Source organism: Sinocyclocheilus grahami, unplaced genomic scaffold (assembly GCF_001515645.1).
Source record: "Sinocyclocheilus grahami isolate Dianchi unplaced genomic scaffold, SAMN03320097.WGS_v1.1 scaffold63.1, whole genome shotgun sequence".
Lineage (NCBI taxonomy): Eukaryota > Metazoa > Chordata > Actinopteri > Cypriniformes > Cyprinidae > Sinocyclocheilus > Sinocyclocheilus grahami.
In genome coordinates, this window is record NW_015505242.1 from 1,352,095 (window position 1) to 1,380,046 (window position 27,952).

General features: G+C 35.3%; 1 protein-coding gene across 2 annotated transcripts; it reads right to left on the reverse strand.

The window, feature by feature from the left end:
* Positions 1–151: 151 nt before the first annotated feature.
* LOC107584784 (copper-transporting ATPase 2-like) lies at positions 152–27,898 on the reverse strand. 2 transcript variants are annotated; one of them, XM_016271525.1, is made up of 22 exons: positions 27,496–27,898; positions 18,778–19,612; positions 18,421–18,630; positions 18,122–18,285; positions 16,175–16,336; positions 15,979–16,055; positions 15,670–15,853; positions 13,760–13,993; positions 12,770–12,861; positions 11,290–11,417; positions 10,834–10,863; positions 10,425–10,549; positions 8,054–8,188; positions 7,746–7,940; positions 5,129–5,311; positions 4,691–4,916; positions 3,742–3,879; positions 3,363–3,505; positions 2,707–2,910; positions 2,492–2,609; positions 2,286–2,388; positions 152–1,363 (listed from the first exon to the last, which is right to left on the reverse strand). In XM_016271525.1, exons 1-22 carry the CDS (start codon positions 27,673–27,675, stop codon positions 1,141–1,143), a joined length of 4,089 nt encoding a protein of 1,362 aa, XP_016127011.1. In that variant the 5' UTR covers positions 27,676–27,898; the 3' UTR covers positions 152–1,140. The 2 variants fall into 2 exon arrangements, with proteins under 2 accessions (XP_016127011.1, XP_016127010.1); XM_016271524.1 differs by lacking the exon at positions 10,425–10,549 and having other exon boundaries at positions 10,709–10,863.
* Positions 27,899–27,952: the final 54 nt, after the last annotated feature.

Genomic DNA, 27,952 nt, shown 5'->3' on the forward strand with positions numbered 1-27,952 from the left:
TACTTTGTACTTTTGACAACCATCTTGAGTGATTGTGTGCTGTATTACTGTATATTTAGCCATTCGATTGTACTGCTGATGGATGAATGAAACAGGACGGGTTAAATCTGTCCTATATTGTAATGATGTAACACAAATGACATATTGCACATATGATAAGGCCATGTTGGGACCATGCACTTTATTTTTTTTATCTGAAAACTCATGGACAGGCTCATTTACATTGCTAACTGCATATTTAATAAACATATCCACTTTTTCTAAAATAAAAGTGTCCCTGTAAAGGTGCCTCTGCATTTATTCTGACACTTCTTTTATCCTTAAACATGTAATCTGGAAGCAATTTAATATAATTGTAAAATAATCCACTATGAATCTAATGTCGGATCAAAGTCAAATCAATTAATTTCTACAAACCCTACTTATCGTATTGTTTTACCAGTGGCATTAGTTACAATCCAGCCATATCTTTTGCAACTGTTCAACATTGCTGACACCTGTTGGCCAAGAAACACCAAATCAACCTTGTACTGTACAAAGAGATCCATCCATCCATCCATTAATTTTCCAAACCACAAGAGAGCAATGTCAAATAATCTGATCCAGTAATACTATTGTTAAGAGATTGTTGCCCAATTTTACCAATATTTGGGTGCTTACTGCATTCATTATTGGACACTGATTCTTCTAGATTCTGCCATTGGAAAAAAAATGTAAGCGTCTCTTAAAGAAAACAAGCAATAAGTAAATTTTCATGACCCTTTTAGTACAAAATTAAACTGGTTTTACATGCATGATCATCATGTACATTGCCATCCTCCGTTGCAATAAACAAAGAATGTTTATGTTGCTAAACCTTGATTAAAATACAGCAGACAACATTTGGTAAAATGATCAAATTGGTGGTTGCGAAAATCACAGTGAATCAACATGACCATCTTAAACCTTTTCCTTGAATCTGCGTTAGGAAATCTTTAACCCTTGAGCAAAATTCTTGATGCCATGGTTTCCTATTATAACCGCAATAGCTAAAATCTATGTGTAAAATTATATAAAAATTGTACACTTCCTCAGAGTCGTCGTTCCATGATAAAAACATTTCCAGTCAACTGTCATCCAGTCTGCTCATGGCTAGTTGCTTTACACAATGTTCCTTCCTGAGGTGCTGTATGGTTGTGTGGTGGAGGGGTGGGAGGAGGAGCCTGAACCGCTCCGTCTGTGTCTGTCCAAGCCCCGGTGGAATGAATGAGGGCTGCAGCGACAAGTTTCGAGTCCTACATAGGTGCTGACCTGAGACGGACTCATACTGAGCCTATGACTCTGAGCTCTGGACTCATACTCTTCAACTGATGTCTTCTTGTAGCTAAGAGAGAGACATAGAAATATATTTTTAGGGTGTCATGGGAAGGCTTAGAAAGATGAAGGACTCTGTTTCAAAACCCTCTAAGCACAACATGGGCAACCACCATCCAAGACCTAACTGTAACTTATGATACTCTTATTCCTAACCAAAATGGAGCATCATAAGTTAAAGTATTTGAATTAGGTTTAATCATGTGAAGTACACAGTTGTTTCCAATCCACTTTTTTCAATTGGGAAGTAAGCTGTTCCCTGTGAATGTGCAAGACTTAGGCCCTATGATTCATTAGCCACTATAAGTAAATAACTAGAAGAATAATGACGTGTAAACAGTAAAACTGTTGTAACAGTGTTACAGCCCAGTGTGTGACTACTAAATTAAAATGTGATAAATACCAGTTTGCAACATCAACCAGCACAACAAGCTAAAATATCATGTAATCCATCTTGACTGATTGTGTGTCCATTATTATATATTTATTGGATTGTGTACTGCAGATGAACTATCTTCCATTACAATGGTGTAACACATATTCAAGTTTAAAATGGCTGTGCTCGCTTTTATATTAAATATTAGGTGAAAAAAATACTTGTGTTAGCATGCTGCTAAGCTAACAACTCATGCCAAAAAAATCACAAGTCATATTAAATAATAATTTTGAATAAAAACAGATGTTAATTTAGATGTTATTACATTAAGCACATTTTAGGTGACCTAACAGAACATTTATATTTAGTGCAGCTTGTAAGGAAGTATTATTTCCTTCCCACTGTTTGAAACAGCCATTGTGTAAGGACTTCTATGATGTCCAAAAGGCCTAAATGGGCAATTCTCTTGGTTTTGGAACAGGGCTATATAGTGTTCAGTGATGCATGCGGGTAGAATGCGAAGACTTCATCTCAGTGTAGTGTAGTGTGCACTCACAGTCGCAGCAGCAGAGACGAGAGCACAACAGAGACAGATGAAGCTGCCATCGCAGCAGAGCCCATCCACGGCTGCAGAACCAGCCCAACCGGCATGAACACACCTGAAAATCAAGACTCAAACCAATAAACCACATCCATCTATTACAGAATGCACACAGTACTTGCTAATGTAAAAAAAAAAACAGTATGGTTGCTTCTGTTTACCTGCTGCGATAGGGATGCCAAGCAAGTTATAAATGAGAGCAAACACAAAGTTTATCCGGATTCTCTGCACTGTCTTTTTAGACAGCTCGATACTGGCCACCACATCCATCAAATCATTCTACATCAACAAAAACACATAATGAAGAGCTGAACATTTTCATTTCTGTTATTTTATAGAATCTCACCTTTGTTTCCTGATAAATAAATTGACTCACCCGTATTAGGACAATATCTGCTGCTTCAATGGCAACATCCGTCCCCGTTCCTATGGCTATGCCCAGATCAGCATGGGCAAGAGCGGGCGAATCATTGACCCCATCGCCCACCATCGCAACTTTCAGACCTTGTTCCTGCAATTCCTGGACTTTCGCCACTTTATGGGAGGGCAAGACTTCCGCAAACACTTTGCTGATGCCCACCTGAATGAAGAAACCGTGTACCCAGATTTATACTAACGGACGTTAAGCGCAAATACAAAAGCACAAAATGCAAATTGGATGTCAGAAATGTGGCTTTTCCATGAGTGAAATTTTGTTCATAGAGAAGTTAGTTTCAAACTAAGCAGGGCTGACCAACTTTAACACAAGAGAATTAATTCTGTTTTGGGAAATTTTTTGCCTTCATGTGAAAGTTCACAGATACCTACTAGAATGACTGGATTTCACCCACGAACTAAACCTTTAAAATGACAGCACCTTAATGAACATACTTTAATATTCTGCACTGTGCTGCTTATGTGCGAACATCTTAAGTTGAAATCTAGCATGTGACATTTGACATTATGTTATTATATGATATGATTTTAAATAGTACTTGGCAAAATGCATTTTGGTACTAGGAAAAATGCAAATGTGCATGAATGTATATGCACCTGTGTGGCGATGGCCCGGGCTGTGCGTCTGTTGTCTCCAGTGATCATGAAGACCTCTATTCCCATACTGCTCAGGGTGTGAACAGCTAGAGCCGACTCTTCCTTCACTGTGTCTGCTACAGCTAACATAGCACACAGCACACCTGAGAAACAGAGACAGAGAACTGGGAAGATAAATAGTGATCTTGATCTTTTGAAACAAAAAGCTTGAAATAATCAAAAGTTTGACTAATAATAACAAAACTAAAATATGACATTATACTAACATTATCATGTATGTGGACCTCAGGGGACAAATGCATGATACTACCTTTTTAAAGTTAGATACACAGTTAGATACACTTTTGATATATAGCCTTTTAGACAAAACATAATGTACCATCGATGGCCACAAGTATGGCCGTCTGTCCTTTAGTCTCATGGCTTCTCATGGCATCATCCACATCAGCTGTGACCTCCAAACCATTCCTCATCATCCACTGTCTATTCCCGATCAAAACATAGTACGAAGGGCTATCTGGAAAAACCCATATACATATATCTATACTGTAAATCTGTCTTCATACATAAAGAGTTTAATTCATTCAAGGAAATTTGAGACACATTCACATGGAAATAAATAAAGGGGACATATAATGGAAAAAACAATTTTCCTTGCTCTTTTGAAATGAATTAAGAAAACATGCATTTAGATCTTCTCTAACATTCACAACATAAAGCTTTATGCTTTAAAACTACATAAACTCTGTTATGTTAATATTACCTATATTACCAGTCAAAAGTTGTAAAAGTTTTTGAAAGAAGTCTCTTATGCTCACCAAAGCTGCATTTATTTGACCAAAAATACAGTATAAATTGTAATATTGTGAAATATGATTACAATTTAAAAGAAATGTTTTCTGTTTTAATATATTTTAAAATGTAATTTATTCCTGTAATGCAAAGCTGAATTTTCAGCATCATTGCTCTAATCAGGTTTCTGAAGGATCATGTGACACTGAAGCCTGGAATAATGGCTGCTGAAAATTCAGTTTTACCATCACAGGAATAAATTACATTTCAAAATTTATTAAAATAGAAAACTAATATTTTAATATTTTAAATTGTAATAATTAATTTCATAATATCACTTTTTTTTATTGTATTTTTCATCACATAAATACAGTCTGGGTAGCATACAAAGCAATATTAATTTATGGAATTATTAATTTGATATAAAATATGTGAAAAAATTAAATGCTACCAAACATTAGAAAAGGCTATGAAAATACATCAAGTTATAAACAAAACTCACACTAGGAGGCAGCAAAAACACACATTTACCTTACCTGACCCTGAATTTGTCTCCGTGTCTGCCACCAGGTTGCTCTCATCTGTGGTGGCTCCTTGGAGGGTGACAAGAAGTGGTGTTTGCTTTGCTGCGGATGTGTTTGTTTCTTGTGTCTTTGGGCTGTCCTGCAGCAGGTCCTCAATGTTGGAGACTTTACAGCTGATTCCACAGCCTGGAACAGCCTGGAAGTCATGGCAGTAGCCCAGAGTTTCTGTTCCCAGCTCCTACAGAGAGACAACCGGATTTAGAAACCTCCTTTAACACCTAAGAGCAGTTTTATTTATAAAAACAGATGGTTTAATCAGAAGTGGATGGGAAACAGGCTTTCCTGGATCTCAGGGACGTTTGTATGAATGGCACATAATGCCCAGAGGCTGCATCATACAAAACTGTACTGAAGTTTCAAAGTTTGTTGTGTCTGCTACTTTTCCCAAACCTTTTTGCAGTGTTTGGCGACAGCCATGCCTAGCGGGTGTTCACTGCTGGCCTCAGCGGTGCCCACCACAGCCAGAATCTTCCGAAGAGGAAGCCTTGCTCGGTCCCACAAGACCAGTACTCTGGTCACCTGCGGCACACCATTAGTGATGGTGCCCGTCTTATCAAACATAACAGCCCCAACCTGCAGGAACAGCAGGGAAGAGAGTCAAATTTTAACAGACTATCCAGTAAATCCTAAAAGAATCTGAACATTTTTTAGCATTTTCTGAGCTGTATTTATGACTGCAGCCTATTACTCTGTATATGAATACAGATAATATACAGTTTTGTCCATAAAAAAAATAGAATACAGAATTTTATAAAATAATATATACAGTGGCGTGCAAAAGTTTGGGAACCCCTTGCAGAATCTGTGAAACAAAATAGAAATAAGAGAGTTCATACAAAATGCATGTTATTATTTTTTTTAGTACTGTCCTGAATAAGATATTTTACATAAAAGATGATTACATTTAGAAAAAAAAAATTGATTAAATTATTAAAATAACCCCATTCAAAAGTTTGGTAACCCTTGGTTCTTAATACTGTGTGGTTACCTAGATGATCCACGACTGTTTTTTTGCTTTTTTTGTGATGGTTGTTCATGAGTCCCTTGTTTGTTCTGAACAGTTAAACTGAGCACTGTTCTTCAGAAAAAATCATCCAGCTCCTGCAGATTCTTCAGTTTTCCAGCATCTTTTGCATATCTGAACCCTTTCCAGCAGTGACTATATGATTTTGAGATCCATCTTTTCACACTGAGGACAATTGAGGGACTTTTAAACTAGGGGAACTATTAAAAAAGGTTCAAACATTCACTGATTCACTTCGGAAGCAACAGAATATACTTGCATGTTTCCCGGAAGACAAATTAAGTGTAATTTACCTTGATCTTCAAATTAAAAAAGTTTCAAATGATCAAACATTCACTGATGCTCCAGAAGGAAACACGATGCACTAAGAGCCGGAGGTGGGGGGGGGGTTGAACGTTTTGAATTTGAAGATCAAGGTAAATTGTACTTAATTTGTCTTCCAGGAAACATGCAAGTATCTTCTGTTGCTTCCGAAGGGCAGTACTAAATGGGAAAAAATTATATTTCAACAAAATAAGAAAAATGTGGACATATTCATCCTGTTCAAAAGTCAAATTTTTCTGAAGAACAGTGCTCAGTTTAACTGTTCAGAACAAACAAGGGACTCACGAACAACCATCACAAAACAAAAAAGCAGTCGTGGATCATGCAGGTAACTACACACAGTATTAAGAACCAAACTTTTGAATGGGGTTATTTTAATAATTTCAGCTATTGCTTTTTCTTGTGGACTAAATGTAATCATCTTTTATGTAAAGTATCTTATTCAGGACAGTACTAAATAAAAAAATAACATGCATTTTGTATGACCTCTCTTATTTTGTTAAAATTATTCACATTTTCACAGATTCTGCAAGGGGTCCCCAAACTTTCGCATACCACTGTATATATACACTGTATATTATATTATTATTATTATTATATTTTATTAAATATATTTAATAAACAAGAAATTGATATTAACAAGAATATATATGTATATATATACTACACACACACACATGGTATTATAAATGATCAGTGTAGAGATAATATATATTGCAGGATTTTTATATACCATAACAATATTTTCGTTGCTTGAAATCAGAAATGTTGACTGAAATAAAATAAAATAATATTTTTATATTCAGTCATTTGCCAAGACAAAATTTCTTATTTTAATTAACTTGATGTATAAAAATATTAATAACTAATACAAAATTACACAACAAAATTACTAAAACTAAACTAATTAACTAAAATTTAAATTAAAACAGAAAATATTAAATTTGATTCCAAAAATAAATAAAAACTATAATAGTATCTCAGTGATACTAAAATTACACTGGACACTTCAGGTTAAAAGTTTGTGGTTTAGTAGCAAGAAGGATTTTTAATGTTTCAGATTTTTGAAAGAAGGAAAGACGTCTTCTGTGCTCATCAAGGCTGCATTTATATGATCAAAACAGTAAAAAAAAAACAAAAAAACAGAAATATTGTGGAATAAAATTAGAAATTAAAAAAATAACTTTTCTATTGTAATATATTTTAACATGTCATTTATTTCTGTAATGACAAAGCTTTTCAGCATCATTACTCCAGTCTTCGGTGCCAAATGATCCTTCAGGAATCATTCTAGCATGCTGATATCAAAGAAAAAGTTAATCTTATTATCCACTTCAAAAGTTACAAAATGTTTTGTGGAAACCATTCAGAAATTTACTAGGATATTCTGATAAATAGAATGTTCAAAAGAACAGCATTTATTCGAAAATGAACTTTTTTGAATAACAATGTAAAAATGTTTACTGTAACTTTTGATCAATTTAATGCATCCTTGTTGAATAAAAGTATCAATTTCTTAAAAAAACTTTGACAGGTAGAGTGTATACAGTAGATACACAATAAATAAATACCCAGCAAAATTCCTACAGATACCACTGCAACTGCGATGTCAGCCTAATAAATACAGACTTAAAAGAACGACTTATGGTTGAGCATTGCCTTGTGGGCCATCTCCAGAGGTTCTCCTCCCTTTATGAGAATGCCATTCTGAGCGCCCACCCCTGTGCCCACCATAACAGCAGTGGGGGTTGCCAGACCTAGAGAGCAGGGGCACGCAATGGACAGAACCGTGATGGAGGCCTGGAAGGCAAAGCGAACGATCACCTCTGTTCGGGGGATGTTTTGGTTGAAACCCTGTGGAGATCACACTTAGGTTAGAGATGTTTCTTGTTTTTTTCCCCTCACACACAGATCTGTCTGTAATGAAGGCTGCGTTTACACACAGTTCATGAATTACTGTAACTCACGGGGAAAAACTTTGCCACGACATCAAAGTCCAGAAAGCCAATGATGAGCCATGCGACCACTGTGAGCACGGAGATCACCACTATGAACGGAACAAAATAGCCACTCAGTTTGTCAGCTAACTGTTGAATCGGTGCCTATCAAGAGAAGAGGACAGTAACATCACAATTATAACATGATAACATGTTTTTTAAATCAAAAACTAAAGGAGAAACATGAATATGTACAAAATTAGTGTTCACTAAGTTCACATGTGACTAGATGTTATTGATTACATGTTTCTTTCTCTTTGGTCCTCACAAATTTCCAAAACAAACAATTATACATAAGCCCATAGCTATGCATATTGTATAAGCTATGTAAAACGGGCACCCATAACAAATAATTATAGCATGCATGCATGTCCCAAAAAAAATATTGTGATTATTTTGTCATATATACAATTTTAACTGCAATATGACATTTATTTCATAAGACACAACGAAACAAAGACTCTATCGCTAATGGAAATACTTAATTTTAAAGGAACAGTTTACCCAAAAATTTAAATTTGCTGAGAAAATGAGGTTTCAAGTAGCATCACAATAATCCACAAGTAATCCACACGGCTCCTGTCCATCATTTAATGTCTGTGTGTTTGTAATGTTTGTATGGACTCGTATTTTGGCCAGAACTGACAGTTTAAAGTTACTTAAAGGTGTAGTCCATAAGTTTTGCCTCTTTGGCGCCATCTCTTTTTGAAAACCTGGAATTGCAGCTGTGTGTGGAATTATCTAGCTTGCGTGGTTTGTGAGTCGGCACGGCTCCAGCGCGGATGAATCTAATGTTCTGAAGAGTATGTGTGGCAGTCAGTCACTGCACCGGTGTGGATATTTACTGTACTTCGCAATCACAGATTCTAGCCTACGTCTTGGAATATATGACCCAAATAAGAATTTTCACCGTATATTGCCATCTGAACAAGTAAGTAACAAGTCTGCCACGTTTGTTCTGACCAACTGAGGAAAAAAGCATCACCATAAATCTCGCTACCAATGGTGATTAAATCTAAAGATCGGTTAGCTCATATCACATCAAACCATTCAAATTATTCTTATTGTTATACTTTATTCTCAAATGATTAATGTTAACAACATCAGCATTGGTGACTATAAGTATAGTGTGTATTAGCGTGTAGATTTCAATTTCTGCACAGTCTAATCTAATTGTCATACTCTTTGAATTTCATATTAAGAAATTATTTTAACCCAAAAAGCTAATTATTAATTATTCTGGCTGCTGTGAGAAAAGGTTATAAACGATCCTCCACCTGCAGGATCCTCACATGCAAAAGCCTAGTAGCCGGGACAACTTCTTTATGTTTACAGATGTGACGTAATGACGTAGTGCCATGCTCGAATTTCCCACGAAAACCTACCCGTACCACTCAAATTAGAAAACATTATTATAAGATAACTGTTGTGAATCGGGCTAAAGTAAGGCGATAGTTTTGAACACTGACTGGTTATGTACTTGCTCAAATATTGATTTCGGATCATTTTTAACCAAAAAAATGTTATGGACTGCAGCTTTAATTATGAATTTATTACATACACGTAGATTTTCATTTGTAAGTGATGTAATGCTAAATTTCTCCAACTCTAATCCAATGAATAATCTACCTCATCTCCATCTTGGATGGCCTGAGGGTGAGTCAATTTTCATGTCTGGGTGAAATATTCCTTTAAGGGTTTTCACACTGAGCTCACTCTTTACAAGAACCAAATTCTTGTAAGTTACAGTACAAATATTTATGTCTTAAAATTCTTCTTAACGGGTTAGTTGACCCAAAAATGAAAATTACCCCATGATTTACTCACCCTCAAGGCATCCTTGGTGTATATGACTTTCTTCTTTCAGACGAATACAATCGCAGTTATATTAAAAAATGTCCTGGCTCTTCCAAGCTTTATAATGGCAATGAATAGTGGACAAGATTTTGAAGCCCAAAAAGTGTGTCCATCCATGATAAAAAGTGCTCCACATGGCTCCGGGGGGTTAATAAAGGCCTTTTGAAGTGAAGCAATGCGTTTGTGTAGCATTGCTTACATTATAAGCTGCATGTGTGTAAATGAACACAGTGCAGCTCTTCACTCTGAAACGCTCAGGAAAACTGAATATATACTTCTTTAATTAAATCTCAGCCTTTGACAATCACAATTTGGAAAGAAGCCCCATTTTTTATTTGAATGTTACATTCGATATAATTAATTATTAGCTTTTCATCAACCCTTGAACCCCCTGCAGTTCCCTCACTAACCCCCGTTTGGGAAACCCTGCTCTAAAAGGTTTGTTTGTTCATATGTGTGTGTTTTATGTTTGTGCACGAGTTACCTTTGATGTCTGGGCCTCTTCCACTAGTTTGACTATCTGGCTGAGCGTGGTCTCTGCCCCTACATGTGTGGCTTCCACTAGCAGAGCTCCATGAGCGTTAATAGAGCCTGCAATCACACAACTGCCTGGTTTTATTTGAATGTTACATTCGATATAATTAATTATTAGCTTTTCATCAACCCTTGAACCCCCTGCAGTTCCCTCACTAACCCCCGTTTGGGAAACCCTGCTCTAAAAGGTTTGTTTGTTCATATGTGTGTGTTTTATGTTTGTGCACGCGTTACCTTTGATGTCTGGGCCTCTTCCACTAGTTTGACTATCTGGCTGAGCGTGGTCTCTGCCCCTACATGTGTGGCTTCCACTAGCAGAGCTCCATGAGCGTTAATAGAGCCTGCAATCACACAACTGCCTGGTTTCTTAATGACCGGCATTGGCTCCCCTGGAATGACAAATAGACTTTCAGTTAGGATTTCAGATTCGTATCCATCAGGCAGCTTTGGATCTTTGAGCCAATATAATGCCAGTGTAACTAATGAACATAATAGATCACTAGGAAAAAGCAGAACAACCAAAAGACGAGGTGAAGCCAGAAGCCAAAAAAATCATACTTTGAAATGGAGCAGACACAACATTCACTTTATATGAAAAATAAACTTTTCAACAAAGGTGATTTGTGTAATTTTTACTCCTTTCTGCTATTCCAGCTTAATATGCACACTGCACCTTTAAATGAAAACCAACATGATGTTCTCCTTTTCAAAGTAAATCAATGGACCACCCACAAAGTATGTACTATGACACTGTTTACAAATGTAGACAAATTTAATATCCTAAACCACTCAAAGCCCCGCTGACTGAGTCTTACCAGTGATAAGGGACTCATCTGCCATAGACGTGCCTTCAATGACCTTCCCGTCAACAGGGAACTTTCCCCCTGGTGCCACCTTTACTACGTCGCCTCTCTGCACCAGCTCCACAGAAATCTGCTCTTCTCTGACACACGACAGCAAATTGACAGATTAGTCTTAGATAAGTCTCATGCAACACAGAAAACACATCAATCAACACCATTCAGTATTCTGAGGTTCTACTAGATCTTATGTAATTTATGCCAAGGGCGCTAAATCCTGCTCCTTTGAGAGCCGAACTCTGTTCCAGAGTACACATCCATTCATACCGCTAGCTATTCAAATGAACCATCAACAGCAATGCTGTTGCACTAATTCAGTTTATTCCGTATTTTTGTTGCTTTTTGCCCTCTTAATAATTATTTGTAAATGATGAAGTAATTTTATTGTAGTATTTATTTATTACTAGTATATATTTATTATAATATATATATTATATTGCATATACTCAAGTCAGTTGTATTTGTGGATGTTGTTTTAAAGCAGCTTTACAAAATATAGTGCAGTAAAAAGTCTCAAATTCTGTAAAGTCTGTCATTTATAACAATTAATAAAATATCAATGGAATATGCACTACTGTTCAAACGTTTTCAGTAAGAATTTTTTTTTTATTATATTTTTATTCCGCAAGGACACGTTTAATTGATCAAAAGTGACAGTAAAGAACATTGCTAAATAATTCAAATGAAAGTTTCTTGAGCACAATATCAGCATATTATATAAGTTATTGTAATTTGTTATAATATTTCACAATATTAGTTTTTTTTTTGCAATTTTTTGCAAATAAATGCAGCCTAGGTGAAAAGAAACTTCTTTCAAAAATATTTAAAAATCTTAACTTTGTGTTATAATAGTGTCAATAATCACTTTTGCTTGTATTAATTTAATTTATAAATGTAAATGTTTATATTACAAATAAAATACATGTTGAATCTGTTTTAAAATGCTTAATATTGTTTTGATAATAATTAAAGGTGCTGTAAGGGATTTTTTTTTTTTTGGAATATTGCACATACAATGTCCCTAATACCTGGCAGATGCCATTGAAATAAGTGTCCTGGGAAATCATAGCTGTCTCTGTGACAGCCATCTGTAAATGGGAAAAAAGGAGTCGGAGCAGCAGTGCTTATTTTTGTCAGAAATGCTCTCTGCCGGTCAATCATTTTGTGTGTTCAGGCTTGCTGGCATGTCCTTGGAGGATGTGGTTTTGGAGAAAGAAACTTATCACAGGAGTCAAGGTGTTCATTTTGATAACACTACGTTTGATACATATAAATAAGAAGGCTAATATCATGAAGTTAAAAATGGAACATCATGTCAAAGAGTATCTAATTATTAGTTCACTAATGAGCTTATTGAGCATCCCTGAAAAATACTCACACTGCTAGTTTCTAGCTAACAGCTCACATAATGACTTCTGTATAGAGTGAAGTGAACCTGATGATGGTGTTGTTTCTGCCCAGGGACACTATAGTGGCGTCTGTGGCCTGAAGTGACATGAGTTTAGCCAGAGCCTCAGACGTTTTACTCTGCAAGAAAATACAAGAAGGCAAAAAAAATCAAGTTTTGCTCATCTAGGTAAGACCGATGCTCAAATGGCAAGCGCACAGACACAGTCCGGCATATGACCAGCTGTTTTTGTTCACAAAGACTGCTGCATCCTTATTTGAATTCACTGTTTGTTGCCGGTTTGTTATAGTGGTATAATCTACTTCAGATAAACACCCCTCTAAATGACATATATACAAAAATGGTACAAAAGCTGCCATTGGGTAGTACCATTTCAAAAGGTACTGCACTTTAGCTACTAATAATTAAATAAGCTACAAATTATTTCATAATTGTTATTTGGTATTAAATAAGAATTTTCTGATAGAATGAATATGTTGGCAGCAAAAATTGCATATAAACAGCAATCAAAAACCTCATTGTGCAGGCTAGTGCGGCGATACATGGCCTTATCAGCTTGCTATAGATTAGACTGTATGGGAAATATCAAGACAAGTGGATATTAAAATATGGATGTGGTTCATTCTTATGGTAACATCTAAATTAACTGGATTTATTCTAATCACTTTAATTAATATGACTGATGCAAAATACGTTAGGATTACCAATCTATAATAGATTACATTAGGTTAACCTAACTCCTGGTTAATATCTCAAAATACATATTTACTGTACCATTAAGGTATTAGGCTCATACACCATGATGTTTCCTAATTTTATGTAAACTAATTTTAAAAAAATGCTTCAAACATTACCCAAGCTGCCTCTCAGTTATTATAACACATTAACTATGGCCAGAAACAGCATTTTGTCACTGTCTTGATAAGCTAATAATAGAGAGACTGATCATTTGACTGCATATTTCAATTGTAAATATGTTTGACTGTATATTTGAGAGTTTTTTTTATGTTTCTTTACCTTAGCAACATGCTCCAACCAGCGTCCTAGAGCAATGAACACAAAAAGCATTGGAGGAGTGTCAAAAAACGTCAGGGGACTCTGTTTGGCTCCTTCAATCATAGCTACGATCAGCACTATGAATGAATAGACGTATGCAATGGTGGTCGCCAAGACGATGAGCACGTCCATGTTGGCTACGCCATGTCTTAGCGAACGGTATGCTTGTATGTAGAAGTAACGGCCACCTAGAAACTGAATGGGAATAAATGAGAATCAGAAAAAGAGAGAAATACTATATTATTGTTTTGTTTTTTTGTCAGTTGTCATTCAAACTGTTATGCATGATCACAAAAATGTGACACAGTAAAATATTATTAATATAAAAAGTAAATATTAAAATCAGTAATGGCCACTAAACCTGAATCAATTGCGGACTCATTCCGGAATTAAACTAATGAGTCATTAAATAATTTCCTCAACCAATATGCTACAAAGTATGGAAGCCCATTTCTATGGAAGCCCATTTCCGCCACTGAAAAAAAATAATAATAATGTAATTGCGACTTTTTATCTCACAATTCTTTTTTTCACAGAATTGTGAGATATAAACTCGCAATTGCGAGTTATAAAGTCAGAATTGCGAAATATAAAGTCAGAATTCTGACTTTTTTTTCAGAATTGCATGATATAAACTCACAATTGCGAGTTATAAAGTCAGAATTGCGAAATATAAAGTCAGAATTCTGACTTTTTTTTCAGAATTGCATGATATAAACTCACAATTGCGAGTTATAAAGTCAGAATTGCGAAATATAAAGTCAGAATTCTGACTTTTTTTTCAGAATTGCATGATATAAACTCACAATTGCGAGTTATAAAGTCAGAATTGCGAAATATAAAGTCAGAATTCTGACTTTTTTTTCAGAATTGCATGATATAAACTCACAATTGCGAGTTATAAAGTCAGAATTGCGAGATAAAAACTCACAATTCTGACTTTTTTTCTCGCAATTGCGGGTTTATATCTTGCAATTCTGACTTTTTTTCTCGCAATTGCGAGTTTATATCTTGCAATTCTGACTTTTTTTTTCTCAGAATTGTGAGAACAAATTGTCCAATTTTCTGTTCTCAGAATTGCGAGTTTATATCAAAGTCAGAATTGCGAGTTTATATCTCACAATTCTGAGAAAAAAAGTCAGAATTGCGAGAAAAAAAGTCAGAATTGTGCATTTATATCTCGCAGTTCTGACTTTGTCTCACAATTGCGAGTTTATATCACGCAATTCTGACTTTATTTCTCAGAATTGCGAGTTTATATCTCTCAATTATGACTTTTTAACTTGCAATTGCGAGTTTGTATCACGCAATTCTGAGGAAAAAAAGTCAGAATTGTGAGATAAAAAGTCGCAATTACCTCTTTTATTTTTTATTCAGTGGCGGAAACGGGCTTCCATAACAAAGCTTTGTATAAAGAAAAAAAAAGAAAAGAAACTGCCAATATTGTGTTTATTGTTTATTTAATTTCTGTATTAAAGCACATTTATAATTCTATTTCAAATAAATGCTGTTCTTTTGAACTTTCTATTTATTCATCAAAGAATCCTGAAAAAAAGAAAGAATCAAAAGACTAAGCAGCACAACTGTTTTTAGCATTGATAATAATAAGAAATATTTCTTGAGCACCAAATCAGCATATTAGAATGATTTCTGAAGGATCATGTATCACTGAAGACTGGAGTAATGATGCTGAAAATTCAGCTTTGCCATCACAGGAATAAATAATAAAAAAACACATACTGTAATGCACATTGTAGTCTAGAAGTAATACTGTTGAAAATTTTGCATAAGAACCTTCTATGCCCACATAAAAAGAGTCAGTTATTAATGAATGAGACCTAACATTCATTTATAACCTGCAGTGGAAATACCTGAACAGGTGTGCAGAGCAGGAAGAAGGCCAAGTTAATGATGGAGAGACCAGGTAGGATGTTCTGGTCCACAGGCATGGAACCACCGTGTTCCTTGTGTTGACTGTCCATCACCATCATGTAGATCATCAGACCCATCACTGGGATCCCAAACACCAGGCTGAACAGAAACGAATGCTTCCATCTGTAGGTATACAGTTTACACTTATATATGTATAATACATAAACTTACACTCTCTCCGACACACACAAACACACACATACACACACACAGAAGTAAATGAGCTTAAATTTGAAAAAGATACTTGCTGCCGAATTTCCTCTTGGTGGTCCAGTGTGTTGTTCAATCCCTCATTTTTGATTAAAAACACACCAAACCCCAAACCCTAGAGAATAGACAAATGGAATGAGAGAATAAGAACAACATCAATACAACAATGAAATAACATTAACATTAAATCCTAATTAAACCTCATCCTTCTTAACAATATAAATATAATTTTACCTCAATAATTCGGACGATATCTCTAGAGCCTACCAAATCCGAGTCAAACTTCACATGAGCTTTGTTTGTCGCTAAAGCAACAGAGGCTTCCAGTATTCCTTTTGTCCTCAGAAGTTTGCTTTCGATGTTATGGACACAGGAAGCACATGTCATACCTGTGACCTGATAAAATATAGGTGCCAAGACTGAAATCCACAAGACTGAAACAAGCTCAGAACCTATAAACTGTTTACATCAAACCATTCTTTTGTTGAATTCTACATTAGACCTTTTATAAGGATTTCCATTTCATCTCTCTTCCCGCTGGTTCATATAAAAAAGAGGACAAAGTGAAGTTTCTTGTACAATATATAAAAATGTATTGCCTTATGTAGAGATCATGTATCCTCTAAAAACAGGCACTTTTCAATCCAAGCAGTGATTTTTTTTTTTTTTTTAAATAGCAAATTGTTGAACATTTACTGGGGAAAGAGAATCAGTCATGTGATTTGGCAGATATAAAAGGGAAAGAAAAAACCATAGACTTCCATACACTTAAACTTTAGTTTTATCTTTTGTGTTATTGTTTAATTATATTATTATGAATACTATTAACATAGTTATTATTTATTGTCTAAATTTATATCATCACAACTTCGTTAATGCCACAAAGTATCATTACCACCACATTGTAAAAAAAAAAAATCAAACAACCAGTGTAAAAAAAAAGATATTTTATGGGAAATCTCTTCCTTAATAAATTAAAAATAATGTAATATTTCAAAAATAATATAAAAAAGTAATATTTCAAAATCAATGCAATATATATAATAAATAACTATCATGTGTTGGTAAATGTTTGAGAAAACATTAAATAAGTTATTAATTACAAAAAATGACCAATATCAGTCATAAATACCAAAAAGGGAAGAAGAATATATCACCTAATAAAATGCCTAAAGAGAAACAGAACATATTACCCAGAGGCGTCATGCCCATTCATAGTGAGGGAGCACGTGCCCCCTCAGATTTTTGAGCCAAGTGTATTTTGAATGCAGCTTCCAAAAGATAAAAAATTGCCGAATAATATTTTGTATATTTGATACAATCACACCAGCGTGATTAAATCGTTCAGCGCATCATAGCCATATACAGACACGTTTTTACAGTACTGCGCATTATAACCAATCCCACACGATTCTGTTAAGCTTATGAATGCAATGGCCAATCAGAGGTGTTCCGATGAGTCATCGCTAAAATGCCAGTGTTTTGTTCACTCGCTCGCTGATTGAATACCTCTTTCTGGCGAATTCTCTCATTAGAAACAACAAAGTGCAGATGTGTGTATAAATAAGTAAGATATTCATTTCACAGTGTAAACAGCTGCAGTGATTTTAATGGGAGTTTTTGAGAGTGCTAGGCTGTCAGTGAAAATGTTCTTTGATAGGCTAATGTAAATGTTCTTTGCTCTCTTTCTGTATGAAAGTGTTACGATAAGTAGCCTAACTTACAATGTTTTTATTCACATTAACTTTCAATGTTAAATTCACATTAAATATAAAGTCAGTCATATTAAAACTATGTTATGGCATGACACCCATATCTGTTAGGCTACTTAAGTAAACAGGTTTTTATGCATAGTTAATAGACTTATTAGGCTACTTTGACCATCGCCCTCTATAGATCAACTAACATAAGTGAGAATCGAGATATTTCATGATATAGTTAATGCGTTTGGGAATGTTTCGAATAAAAAGGAAAACAATAAAAATAAAACATAAGAACATAAGTGCTATTGTGGCTGCTGTGTGTCACCCCCCCCCCCCCCCCCCCCCCCCCCTGTTGTGCCCCCTCAAAAATAATGAGTGCATGACGCCCCTGATATTACCTAATGAAAAACATAAAAAAGAACACATGATTTTTTGGTTGTAGTTACAGATTCACTCACAAATGCACCCTGACACTCACAGAAAGATCCAAGACGCCGTCCTGGACTGTACTCTCTTCCATCACTGAGGCACCAAACCCTAAACGAGAGACGAGCTGGATGATCTGTGGTGGGTCCAGAAGCCCTGGATCATACTTCACCTCTGCCTTCCCAGCCATCAGAGCGACTAATACTGATTTAATACCTAGACAAATATCAACACACATAAAAATCAAACCCCGGATCTACTTGCCTTATATATATGACATTTGATTAAAAATGATTGACAGCAACTTAAATATAGTTTTAAAAAGTACTTAATCCTGAATGCCATTTTTACCTTTGTGTTTCAACAGATTTTTTTCAATGTTGGTCACACAGGATGCACAGGTCATCCCTGTCACATGAACAAAACATTTGCGTGTCTCTCTGTCCTCTGAGCCGCAGGGGTTGTCATTGGCGATTTCACTTCCTGAAGTTTTGGATGTGTGGCTTTGTTTCAGAGCACTTGACATTTGACTACTTGATGAAACTTCATAAATTCCAGAATCTTTGAAAGAGAGAAAAAAATGTGTAAAAGAGAAAAAATTATGGAAGACATTCAATGGTTCACTTAACAGGTACATATATAGAGTATTAGTTTCCAGTCTCTGTAAGAAAGATGTGTGAGATATGTATTCTGATATGTATTCACAACCTTGATCCAGCCACGCTTCAAATCCCATGTCCTCAATTGCCGACCGCAGTTCTTCTGGACAGGTCATGCTGGAGTCAAATGTTACAATTCCCTTCTTTTCCTGTAAGCAAACTTTTATGGCATATACTCCGGCTCTTTGGGACACCATTCCCTCTATGGCTTGAACACAAGAGCTGCATGTCATTCCTTCTATTCTGATGGTCACAGTCTGAGGTGGAATACTGGCAGAATTCAATCTAGAATTCCAACCAGGAATGGAAACCCTAAAATTCCCTGGTGGAATCTCCTCTAAGAGCCCTATAACTGTCTCCAGGGTTAGCAGCGATGGGTCGAATCTAAAGTCCACAGTTCCTTTTTCCAATGAAACGGATACAGAGTTGACACCTACCACTCCCGACAAGGTCTCTGTTATGTTCTTCACACATGACCTGCAATGCATCCCTTCTACACCTAACGTTACATCAGACCAATCAGTCACCGAAGGCTGCAGTTGACTCGGCAAGGCCATAAGTGAAGAATCAAACCCCATATCCTCAATATGTTTTCTCAAAACTTCTGGTGTTACTGTTCCAGGGTTAAACCTCAAAGAGGCTTCTTTATCGCTCAAAGACACCTGGACACCAACAACACCTTCAAGACTTCCAATCTGCTCTTCAATAGATCGGACACATGATTGACAGGTCATTCCCTGCACCCGGATCTTCACCTCGCTCTCCTTGACCACCAATTTGTGGTCCAAACTGTGCTTCAGTCCATTGTGGCCCTCTGGTTCATAGGCAAGATTATCAAAAGCATGTTTTTCAGGGGTCCGGCTTTCATGTGGACTTCCATTTTCCTAATCAAACAGAAAAAAATGAGCATAAACTTATCAGCATAAACATATTGCTTACATGTTTTGAAACATAACGTAGTTTAACTTTGTAATCCTGCAAGGCATTGTAAACATGTGGGTTGTGGAAACAAATATGCACTCAACTGAACCCAATAAATTTGCTTTCAATCTGAGGCACTACAAAGCACTCGCTAATCACACACAGAAGTATTAGCACAAATGTTTCCCATTATACAGCATCAAAGAGCAGATTAGTAAAGATTGTCCGACTGAATAATCACACGACTTGGAATTTACTCCTGCTATTTCATTACTAATGATGACTTTTGCACTATTGAGTGTTGATCACATTGGATCCAAAGTGGCATTTTTATTTGCAATTAACTTTACATTAGTATTTAGACCACTTATTTACTCATATGCATTAGGCTTTGATCAAAAGAGCTAAAGTTTCTCTGTGGCCAGAATATCAAAGACTGAACAACGTTTTATAGTGACAACGATTGTTGTCATTCATTTTTACCTGACAAATGAAATTATATTAATGCCATTGAATTTGACATTTAACCTCCTAACTGATATATAAAAGTCAAGAAGTTAATGCTCATTCATAGAAATATATATATATATATATATATATATATATATATATATATATATATATATATATATATATATATATAAGGGTCTGAATATTTAGGACCATGTGATATTTCAGTTTTTCTTTTTTAATAAATCTGCAAAAATGTCAACAATTCTGTGTTTTTCTGTCAATATGGGGTGCTGTGTGTACATTAATGAGGAAAAAAATTAACTTAAATGATTTTAGCAAATGGCTGCAATATAACAAAGAGTGAAAAATTTAAGGGGGTCTGAATACTTTCCGTACCCACTGTATATATACCAACTGGTAATTTAACATGTTAATTAGATTGATTAATTAATTACGGTAAAAAATGACGCATTAAAATTATTAATGCATTTAACGCACTTGCCCCGCCCCAGACCTATGTGGGTGATCTGACATTTAATAGCCTACAGTTTATTGATGACAAATATGAGGCAGAGCAACAACTCACTGCGTGATGGAGCCTATAGAATGTAGTTAGAATGTCCCTAAAATTCAAGATATGGGGGAAAAAAGCCCTTTTTAGTTTTTGTCTCATATTTACATAATATAGTTAAGCAATATCACATGAGCAATAGGCTAAGTGCAATATCACACGAGTGCAAATGTGATACTGATCTTATACAACAGTTCAGTAAGTAAGAAGTTAATAGGTCTACTGTGTTATTTTAGACACAATGTTGTCTGTTTTGCTAAATTTTGCCAACGAAAATGAACGAATTGGGTGAACCATTTGGCGTGTTGAACCATTGGCTATAGGCGCTTTGGATTTGAAGCGGCTCTGCATGTATATCATCAAAGTTTCAGGAATTAAAACTAAAGTTTGATTTACCTAAAACACATTTTTTAAATATCTTCAAATTAGGAATTTTATTAATAAGGTACTGTATCATTCTCCTCTCTTGCCGGATCTGTCCCCTTTAGAAAGAATTACTTTTAATGGGGGTAGGCAACTTTCTTTATTTTATAAACTAATCTCCACCAACTGCAGGGAAAATACGAAAAATAGTATCTGCCTAAAGGCTCAAACACAGACAATAATATACAATTAATACAAGGTTCAAACTTCTGCAATATAAGTGGATTATAAGAGTATACATAACTCTGGAATCCCAACATTCCCGATCAATGTGTAATCTAGAGATAGGAACTTGATATCATTGTTTATGGAAGTTCAACTTTTTTGGGAAAAAGTTTTAGACTTTTTATCTCTGGTGTTGAAACAAAATGTTCCCAAAAGTCCTAAACTCTAAATAATTTCCCTGTAAATTGCACTTTAACTAGCTCTGATAAGAAAATCTTGATATTCTGTTTATTACAAGCGAAACTTATAGTAGCTCGTCATTGGGAAAACATAGAAAGAACTCATTTTGGTTACAAGAATTGTCTCATTGCTTGGCTTTGGAAAAACTCACATATTTTCTGTGTAACTTTGCTTAACATGCATCACCTCATGATATTAATGTACCATTGTTTTGACATGTATGTGTATTGTATGTATATGTACACTGTAAAAAATTATTGTGATTTTAACAGTAAACGACTGTAAAAATGATAAAATTATTAATGCATTTAACGCACTTGCCCCGCCCCAGACCTATGTGGGTGATCTGACATTTAATAGCCTACAGTTTATTGATGACAAATATGAGGCAGGGCAACAACTCACTGCGTGATGGAGCCTATAGAATGTAGTTAGAATGTCCCTCAAATTCAAGATATGGGGAAAAAAAGCCCTTTTTAGTTTTTGTCTCATATTTACATAATATAGTTAAGCAATATCACATGAGCAATAGGCTAAGTGCAATATCACACGAGTGCAAATGTGATACTGATCTTATACAACAGTTCAGTAAGTAAGAAGTTAATAGGTCTACTGTGTTATTTTAGACACAATGTTGTCTGTTTTGCTAAATTTTGCCAACGAAAATGAACGAATTGGGTGAACCATTTGGCGTGTTGAACCATTGGCTATAGGCGCTTTGGATTTGAAGCGGCTCTGCATGTATATCATCAAAGTTTCAGGAATTAAAACTAAAGTTTGATTTACCTAAAACACATTTTTTAAATATCTTCAAATTAGGAATTTTATTAATAAGGTACTGTATCATTCTCCTCTCTTGCCGGATCTGTCCCCTTTAGAAAGAATTACTTTTAATGGGGGTAGGCAACTTTCTTTATTTTATAAACTAATCTCCACCAACTGCAGGGAAAATACGAAAAATAGTATCTGCCTAAAGGCTCAAACACAGACAATAATATACAATTAATACAAGGTTCAAACGTCTGCAATATAAGTGGATTATAAGAGTATACATAACTCTGGAATCCCAACATTCCCGATCAATGTGTAATCTAGAGATAGGAACTTGATATCATTGTTTATGGAAGTTCAACTTTTTTGGGAAAAAGTTTTAGACTTTTTATCTCTGGTGTTGAAACAAAATGTTCCCAAAAGTCCTAAACTCTAAATAATTTCCCTGTAAATTGCACTTTAACTAGCTCTGATAAGAAAATCTTGATATTCTGTTTATTACAAGCGAAACTTATAGTAGCTCGTCATTGGGAAAACATAGAAAGAACTCATTTTGGTTACAAGAATTGTCTCATTGCTTGGCTTTGGAAAAACTCACATATTTTCTGTGTAACTTTGCTTAACATGCATCACCTCATGATATTAATGTACCATTGTTTTGACATGTATGTGTATTGTATGTATATGTACACTGTAAAAAATTATTGTGATTTTAACAGTAAACTACTGTAAAAATGATACAGTAAAAACCTCTTAATTGGTTAACAGTAAGTTTCCATAATATATGCGGTGAATAAATGTAATTACATTTAACGCAATTTTACAGTAAAATACTGTTAAAAGGTTTTTTGGAAGTGAAAAAGAAAAAGTCATTGTATAATTTACAGTGAAAAACCGTAAATGGACACTCCCAGAATTCCCTGCATGACATTTCATAGTTGTTGTTTTTTTGTTGAAATAACATGTTTCTTAGTTTTTTCTTATCAGTTGTGTACATTAGGGTTTAATCTTACATCTAATGTTGTTAAATGAATGTTTATTGCATTATTTCAGTATCATGTGTGTCACCATGATGGGGTTTAGTGTTAGTGTGAATGACACTGTGCACCTTCTATATATAAGTATTGCCCTCCTCAGCTCGTAGAAAAGCTGTTTATGATGAGCTTTGGTTCATTATGTGATTTTCTCATCACCACTAGTTTTTGTTGGTTATTAGTACATTACAATGGTTCAAAACAGATATTAGTACTTCAATGTGTTGGATTATTAACATTACATCAGTTAATGAAATACGTTATTTTATTGTGAATTTAAGTCAAGTCTGTAAAATAGTGATGGGATAGTTCGGATCATCTTACCGACTCGGACCTTTGAGTCTCGTTCAGCAAAATGAACGAATCTTTTTTCGAGTCATTTCGTTCATTTCGTTTATTTTAGCAAAATATAATTTAAATGTTATGTGTTACTTCCCTAACACATCTACTACTTACGCAAACGTTGATCACACTACAAACAAGACAAAACTATAATGCTATAAGAAACAGAACAGATGAATTCATTGTTTACCTGGGTCTTCAGTCTATAATTAGCTCACCTCACCTCTTATCTGACAAGTCTTCGGGTTTGAGTCATTCGTTCATCACGTGACAGTCCATAAGTTTAACCAATGCAGTCTGAGCCGGAAAGAGAATTGATTAGTTCATCTCTCGAGTCTTTCGAATCATTCGTTCTTTTGTCACGTGACGTGACAGCATTGGATAGAGAAATTTGTTAATTTACAAGCTTCCTTACAAACGGGTGCATAGTTATTATTATTATTATCATCATTATTATAATTATTATTTACTCTTACAGTTACGTGATGCGTTTCTGGTCTCAAATTGTAGCTTTTTACTTCTTACAGTTTACAAATGTGTGAATTTCTGTCATTATGGTTCTTTTCCATAACACTGAATGTTGTAACAAAGGTAATAAAGAGTTGGTTATTATTATTAAGTCTCTTTCCGGCTCAGACTGCATAGGTTAAAGCGTATAGGGGCTGTCACGTGATGAACGAATGACTCAAAAAACCCGAAGACTCGAGAGATGAACTAATCAATTCTCTTTCCGGCTCAGACTGCATTGGTTAAAGCTTATGGGGCTGTCACATGATGAACGAATGACTCAAAAAACCCGAAGACTCGAGAGATGAACTAATCAATTCTCTTTCCGGCTCAGACTGCATTGGTTAAAGCTTATGGGGCTGTCACTTACTTTCAAACTAAAAAAAACCAACAAAAAAATGGTCTATTCGAATCACAAACACTGTATTCCAAATCTTCTGAAGTTGTACAGTGGTTTTGTGTGAGAAACAGTCTGAAATTGAAGATATTTGCTGATAATTTTCCCCTTCACCAGAGCTCACAGATCACATTTTTGGGTAAACTATTTTATTCATTTTTCAACAGAAATGCATGGGTTCGCAGCTTTACATATCAATTTTTCAACAGTCTCAATCGCTAATGTGAGTTTGGATGGGACTGTCTATTGGTCCAAAATATGGACGGAGGTTTGTGAGTGCAGAAAGGGCTATAGGAGTGTTTGGGAAACATGTTTGGTGTCTGTTTTTGCAATTTCGTTTCGGACCCCTAGTGGTGCAGAAATCACTGCACTCTTCTGAACAACCTCTGGAGCAATCAAGCCCAACCCAATATGCTTATGATGACATTTCTGAGAAATGAGATTACTTTGTTTTTTCAAAGTGAAATGTTCAGTGAGTGGTGCTAAAAGTGTGTTCATTTTTAAAATGAAATGAAAGTGAATCTGGCAAAGTTTTCTTACACTGGTTGTTGTACGTATCATGGCAGTTCGGAAATGAAATGATGTGCGAGTGGTGCTTAAAGGTTAATGCTCCACCTAGGCTAAACCCTACACTGTAAAAAATTATTGTGATTTTAACAGTAAACGACTGTAAAAATGATACAGTAAAAACCTCTTAATTGGTTAACAGTAAGTTTCCATAATATATGCGGTGAATAAATGTAATTACATTTAACGCAATTTTACAGTAAAATACTGTTAAAAGGTTTTTTGGAAGTGAAAAAGAAAAAGTCATTGTATAATTTACAGTGAAAAACCGTAAATGGACACTCCCAGAATTCCCTGCATGACATTTCATAGTTGTTGTTTTTTTGTTGAAATAACATGTTTCTTAGTTTTTTCTTATCAGTTGTGTACATTAGGGTTTAATCTTACATCTAATGTTGTTAAATGAATGTTTATTGCATTATTTCAGTATCATGTGTGTCACCATGATGGGGTTTAGTGTTAGTGTGAATGACACTGTGCACCTTCTATATATAAGTATTGCCCTCCTCAGCTCGTAGAAAAGCTGTTTATGATGAGCTTTGGTTCATTATGTGATTTTCTCATCACCACTAGTTTTTGTTGGTTATTAGTACATTACAATGGTTCAAAACAGATATTAGTACTTCAATGTGTTGGATTATTAACATTACATCAGTTAATGAAATACGTTATTTTATTGTGAATTTAAGTCAAGTCTGTAAAATAGTGATGGGATAGTTCGGATCATCTTACCGACTCGGACCTTTGAGTCTCGTTCAGCAAAATGAACGAATCTTTTTTCGAGTCATTTCGTTCATTTCGTTTATTTTAGCAAAATATAATTTAAATGTTATGTGTTACTTCCCTAACACATCTACTACTTACGCAAACGTTGATCACACTACAAACAAGACAAAACTATAATGCTATAAGAAACAGAACAGATGAATTCATTGTTTACCTGGGTCTTCAGTCTATAATTAGCTCACCTCACCTCTTATCTGACAAGTCTTCGGGTTTGAGTCATTCGTTCATCACGTGACAGTCCATAAGTTTAACCAATGCAGTCTGAGCCGGAAAGAGAATTGATTAGTTCATCTCTCGAGTCTTTCGAATCATTCGTTCTTTTGTCACGTGACGTGACAGCATTGGATAGAGAAATTAGTTAATTTACAAGCTTCCTTACAAACGGGTGCATAGTTATTATTATTATTATCATCATTATTATAATTATTATTTACTCTTACAGTTACGTGATGCGTTTCTGGTCTCAAATTGTAGCTTTTTACTTCTTACAGTTTACAAATGTGTGAATTTCTGTCATTATGGTTCTTTTCCATAACACTGAATGTTGTAACAAAGGTAATAAAGAGTTGGTTATTATTATTAAGTCTCTTTCCGGCTCAGACTGCATAGGTTAAAGCGTATAGGGGCTGTCACGTGATGAACGAATGACTCAAAAAACCCGAAGACTCGAGAGATGAACTAATCAATTCTCTTTCCGGCTCAGACTGCATTGGTTAAAGCTTATGGGGCTGTCACATGATGAACGAATAACTCGAAAAACCTGAAGACTCGAGAGATGAACTAATCAATTCTCTTTCCGGCTCAGACTGCATTGGTTAAAGCTTATGGGGCTGTCACGTGAATGACTCGGAAAAACCCGAAGACTCGAACCAGGTGAACTACTTGACTAATTCCAGTACAGAACCTATAAGATGTTGTGCATGGCCGACTGAACGAATCACTCCCCAAGACGACTCGTTCTTCCCGAGTCACCCCTAAAATGTTGCTACCATATTTTTTACGGTGAAGTTCTGGCATCCACAGCTGCCGGTATTTTACCGTAAATGTCACAGATTTTGTTTTACAGTGTACATATACAGTATATGTCATTTTTATTATTTTAACATTATTATTTTATGTTACATGTTTCTAACATCAATAAAGGCAGTGTTGAAAAAAAATGAATCTGCATTGGGGTTGTGTTGTGATCTTATTCAAAACAATTTAAAACAAAAAGAATTGACACTTTGAGCTCAAGTCCATAATGCATCTGTTAGAATACCTGAACTTCAGGACAACTGGCTTCATACAACCACAAAAACCACTGAAGAGAAACAAGTAATGGCCAAAAAGAACAAGTTACTTCTGAGAAAAAGCCCAGCACTTGATATTTTTATCTAATGGAATTAAATTCACACACTTTTGTGTTGCTTAAGTGTCCTAATTTTCTCATTTTAAAGTGTATAATATAATACATATAGGCAATGTAGACAATAGGCCTATGTATTATATGCAGAAAAGCAACACAACCACAAGAATTTTAAAATGTTTTTTAAACTTCTGAAATATCTTATTGTTATTAATGTTCAAATTGTTATGAATGAAACAAACCTTATATTCCTGGGGTCCATCTTTTCTATTTTGTGAGAAAGGACAAACGCAAGGGTCCGGCCCGCAGCGGCACAGAGATTTGCAGTCTTCCATGCAGAGCTGCTCCCCACTGACTGACCCATTATCAGACGATTTTTTGATAAACTTGGCAAGATTACTGAGAGGACTAAGTTTACTCATTATACCGGTATCCCGTAGACACAAGCCTGGAGTTTAGCTTACCCTTTCTTAACCAGCAGTCGAAAACCAAAAATCGCTCATTTGTGTCATACCGCTGCTGTTGAGTGAAAGGATTGTCCCGTGGCGTGACGGTCCGAGCGCATTTAAATCTCCGCAGGTTTTGCGCTCCGCGTGTCATCGCTCATCTGCCGCAGTGGATTTTGCACTCATCACCGCCGGGCAAACTTTTTCGCTTCACATTTTCTGTCAATGATTAAACTAATGATGTAACCGAGCG